Source organism: Diadema setosum, chromosome 19 (genome assembly GCF_964275005.1).
Source record: "Diadema setosum chromosome 19, eeDiaSeto1, whole genome shotgun sequence".
Classification (NCBI taxonomy): Eukaryota; Metazoa; Echinodermata; class Echinoidea; order Diadematoida; family Diadematidae; genus Diadema; species Diadema setosum.
In genome coordinates this window covers 5,789,190-5,794,115 of record NC_092703.1, presented here as the reverse complement: position 1 = coordinate 5,794,115, position 4,926 = coordinate 5,789,190, and the positions used below count along the sequence as shown (strand labels likewise).

General features: G+C 42.1%; 2 protein-coding genes across 2 annotated transcripts; one reads left to right on the top strand and one right to left on the bottom strand.

The window, feature by feature from the left end:
- The first annotated feature begins 1,097 nt into the window (after positions 1 to 1,097).
- On the top strand, positions 1,098 to 1,652 carry LOC140242938 (L-rhamnose-binding lectin CSL3-like). The gene has a single exon (XM_072322683.1). The coding sequence runs from the start codon at positions 1,098 to 1,100 to the stop codon at positions 1,650 to 1,652; it is 555 nt and encodes a 184-aa protein (XP_072178784.1).
- Positions 1,653 to 3,243: 1,591 nt separating this feature from the next.
- On the bottom strand, positions 3,244 to 4,332 carry LOC140242937 (uncharacterized). Its single transcript, XM_072322681.1, has one exon. It carries the CDS (start codon positions 4,330 to 4,332, stop codon positions 3,244 to 3,246), a length of 1,089 nt encoding a protein of 362 aa, XP_072178782.1.
- Between the last annotated feature and the right edge of the window lie 594 nt (positions 4,333 to 4,926).

Below are 4,926 nucleotides of genomic sequence, written 5' to 3'. Positions count from 1 at the left end.
AGACTAAAGCTCATACCTCTTTAGTTGTTGTCGTTGTTCTTTAATGTCCAATAGTATACAGAAGTATGAATGATAGACTGAAACTCCAACACAGTGACAAAAAAAAAATTACATGGAAAAAATGACAATTGTTTCATTAACCCGCAATATTATGTCTGAGTAATTTCATTTTGGGCTGGGTCAAATTGTAATGTTCAAAAGACAAAATGTGGGTAGGGCCTGCAGTTGCGAAAATATACTTTTACCCGTTCCGACTACAGTTTCTTCGCACGGTTTGCTATGCAATTAAAACACCTGTTCGTTTTGTTGGGAATTTGGACAGTCATTTAATATCCATAAATGATAATCAAAGTACCTTAATTGGTGTCGATACAAAAACTTTTCAAAAGCCCCGCCCCCCATACCGATGGAATAACCCTTACAAGGCCTTGTCCAACGGATGGACATACTATTTATTGTCTATGACGAATTATTTCTTAATCCTATCCCTTTATCATGCAAACAAACATTAACAAATAAACACACACACACAAAATTGACAGTAGTAACATTTGTAAAATGCATAACAAATAAAGTAAGCCATATATATGATAACAGACGAAAAGAAAAGAAAAAAAAAAACCTCTTTGATTATATTGTACAGACATGATTATCTAAGATTGTATTATGAAAACACCATCAGCATTAGAAAGTCAACACTAATCATTAACAGTGCTCGTATTTGCTTTGGCCCCTTCCACTGACTGGTGGAGACGTTTTTTTTTTTTTCACCTTGTCCCCTGTAATAACAATAGACCTATATTTTTTCTTACTCATCCTGAAAGACAGACAAACTTGGGTAACTTTTTAGATGAATATATGACAAAACGGAGTCCATGAATATTGACCGAACAGGTGTACTCTTGACTACTTATGACTTTGGGTCCCTAAACGACTCTGCAGATGAATGAGTGAGATGAATGGCTGGCATCCATACCCGTCAAGTGAGTGACCAATTAAAGAGAGTGCTTGTGCTCTAAATAGTTGATCGAGACCGAGTGACCATTACGCTCATTGACCATTACGCTCTCTCATGTTGCATAATCATTTCAGATGAAATGGTGTGCGAGCATCGCACTATATCTCTCAGTTGCCCCGCTGGGGAACAGGTTTACACCATGAGTGCAAGTTACGGTCGTCGTAGCAACCGCTTGTGTACAACTGGACCGATACAAACCACCAACTGCCACAGCGGGAGTTCCCTGTCTAGGGTCTCGAGTTCCTGCGATCGGCAGTCATCGTGCAACGTTACTGCATCCAACTCGGTCTTCGGTGACCCCTGCGTTGGTACCTTCAAGTATTTGGAGGTCGTGTACGTCTGCACCTCATGGACGCAGAGGCGTGTGTGCGAGCATTCCACTCTCAGCCTTTCCTGCCCCTCTGGACAGACGATCATCATCGGAGACGCCCTCTACGGCAGGACTACAGGAGCAAGCGTCTGTCCTCACTCAAGCATCCGAACGGAAAACTGCAGAGCAGCCTCATCATTGTCTCGCGTGAAGAGCAGCTGCGAAGGGCGAAACTCCTGCTCAGTGGCTGCCACAAACGGCGTGTTTGGCGACCCGTGCGTAGGTACTTACAAGTACCTGGAAGTGCAGTACGACTGTGAGTGATCAAAGCATTTGGTAAGTTAACTCCATTAGAACACTGTCAGTGACTGTATTGTTCATCCCATTTGAATTTGTAACACATTCGCGTCATTATTTGTATTAAAGTGTATTTCTATATAATGTTCTTACTGAGAAAAGAAGAGCATTATTACAAAATCTTCTTTAATATGTTGATTCTTGTAAGCACTGAAACGGGTTATTCACTCTCTCCCTGCGCTTTAAGGAAAAAAAAAAAGAAGATCTGATACTGGTTCCAAGCAACGCGCCAGGTTTACACGACTCACCGCAAAAAATATTGCCAGAACCATCATGTAGAAAATCTGCCCGAGGAATTACACCAGTTGGTTGGGTTTGCTAAAACCCCTTTATAACGAGGTATATAGGAGAGTGGATATTTTCTTGCTGTAATTGGAAGTAAAAAATATCAAAATAATATGGTAGGTCCTATGCAGGAGGGATGAAATCAGACACATTAGAGTACATGTACTTGGCATTTTGACATTGTGAGCTCCGGTGAATGTTATACAAATGCCTTACGTCATAATTCAAAGTGACATAGGCCCGCATGTGTGGATTCGTTTGGAATATTATTTTTTTCCTCGAGAAAATATTTTAAAGGTCTGATCTCAAAGCGATTCAACTCCAATCGTTTTCATTTAAGTATGTGAGATTTAAGCTTCTAATAAACAAGCAAATGGTTTATATTTAAATCATAACGTCACGAATATTCCTTATTTTGTAACAGGCGAGCTCGAATTGGAATTATTTGCTCTATCTGAAGATGGATTTTGAAATGCTGTAAAAAATGGCGTTTGACCCGTTTAGCGGGAAAACTCTTCATTCAATTATGAGCGGGGAATATATCTCGGAGGGGATGTCAATATAAAGTAATATCTTTACGCTCTCGTGCATGCGCTACCGTCGTGTGGTAGTTTCGACTGGGTGCATCCAGGAGCCAGCTATATATATCGCTGTACATTACTTCAATTGCATCGAGTGATGTATATCGTTAGATGATCATAACGTCATCTATAGGTAAGACATGGTGTCCTTTCGTGGAGTTCGGTAAAAGTTCCATGAAAATGGTTGTTATAATGGTTTTTGGGGGTTTTGTTTTTATATGAGAGAGGTATTTTGCCAGATAGCAACAACAAAAAAAATATCCTTTTCTCCTGCGGTACATTTTACTCATGACCTTACAAACAATATTCATATTTCTCCTTTGTCCTTCTGCAGGCTTCCAGTCGATGTCTATACCACTCTCATGGAGACAATGGACCTGAATAACAATTAATGGTGGACTTGTATACGCTGTTCTGGTTCTAATTGGATATCTTCTAATGCTATTTAATTCTATCCAGATGAATGGGTGAGCTTGCTAAAGCTGGCGACACAGTAAATTGACAGCTATACAGGCACTTGCTCGGATGTCACAAGAATTCAAGAAAAAATTGACGAAAGTGTACATGCTTTCATCAACAAGATCAAAGATTAGTTGAATCAAGAAACTGGAAATAAACTCACTGTTGCGACGTTTCGCCAATTATCAATTGGCTTCTTCGGGCGAATGAAGCTCCCGATGATGGAATGGCCCTTAAATAGTGCGAGATTGTGCAGAGCGCACTGGACCTTGTCCAGCGCGCGAAAGACGGCTTGGGATTTTGCGAACGGCCCGGTCCCACGCGTGCGATAAATTGAAGCGGAGACCTCCTCTCTTGTTAAGTGTAGGTCTCTCCACACGTTCCCAGATGGCTTCCTTGACGCCCCTCTCGAACCACTTGGATTCTCTATCCAGAATAATCACTTGATTGGTGTTAAACGAATGTTTGCTGGCATTGATGTGTGTGTATACTGCTGAATCCGGGATGCTTTCTGAGTTGCTGGGTCTTCTGTTTTGGTTCATGCGAGCTTTTGGTGATTGTTGTGTTTCCCCTATGTAGAAATCATGGCAATCCTCCTGGGAACATCGGATGCCATAGACTACGTTTCTCTGTTTTTCTTTGGCGGCTCGGTCCTTGACGTGAACTAATCTCTGCCTTAATGTGTTGTGGGGCTTGAAGGCAGTAGTGATGCCCTGTTTCTGAAACAGCCTTTTGATCTTGTCCGACAAATCATGCACGTACGGGATAGTGATGGTGACTTTCCGTCCCTGTGTTCCGTGGGTTCTCTGTGTGTTCTTGCTTTGTCGTTTCGGGGTGTCTGCTTTAGAGAATGCCCAGTCTGGGTATCCACATCTAGCCAGGGCGTTTTTGATGTTGGTCTTTTCTTTTTCAACCTCAGGTGGACTGTGAACTATGGTGTCTGCTCTGTGGAAGAGGGTCCTGATGACTGCAAGTTTGTGAACCAAGGGGTGATGTGACTGGAAATTAAGATACTGGTCCGTATGGGTCGGTTTCCTGTACACTGAAGTGGAGATGGTACCATTTGAATCGACGTGGACCTCAACATCTAGGAATGCCAGCTGTCCATCCTTGCATGTTTCTTGTGTAAAGGAAATGTGCGTGTCCAAAGAGTTGATATGACCAAAGAAAGACGCACTCTCTTCGTCATGGAGGATGACAAAAGTGTCATCCACGTAGCGGAGCCAGATACATGGTTTGTGTCCAGAGTAGGTACTCAGTGCTGTGGCCTCAAACTCTTGCATGTAGATGTTGGCCACTATGGGAGAAACTGGTGAACCCATAGCACATCCATGTTGTTGTATGTAGTGCTTGCCGTTGAAAGAAAAATAGGTTGTACTCAAACAAACCCCTAGCGCTTCAACAATCTGATCTATGGAAAGTGAAGTACGATCCTTCCAGCTGTCATCCCGACTAAGACATGTCCTAACCGCATTAACTGCTTCAGATGAGGGAATCGATGTAAATAAGGCACTTACATCATATGATACTAATGTTTCATTATCCGCTAGTTTGATGTGTGAAATCTTCTCAACGAAGTCTTGGCTGTTTTTCACGTGGTGAGGAGACTTTCCTACTAAGGGACTTAGAAGGTTGGCAAGGTGTTTGGCAAGGCTGTAAGTCACAGAGCCAATGCAGCTTACAATAGGTCTCACTGGAATGGGATCAGATTTATGTACCTTTGGCAGGCCATAAAATCCTGGTACTGTAGGTTCTGTAGGTGGAGTCAAGAACTGTTTTTGTCTATCGCTGAAACCACCTTCCTTGTGGATCTTATTAATGACACCAGTTACTGTCTTCCTATATCCATTGGTAGGGTTGTAACCTATGGTCTTATAGGTCTTCTTATCGTCCAACAAATCTAGACATTTGTCAGT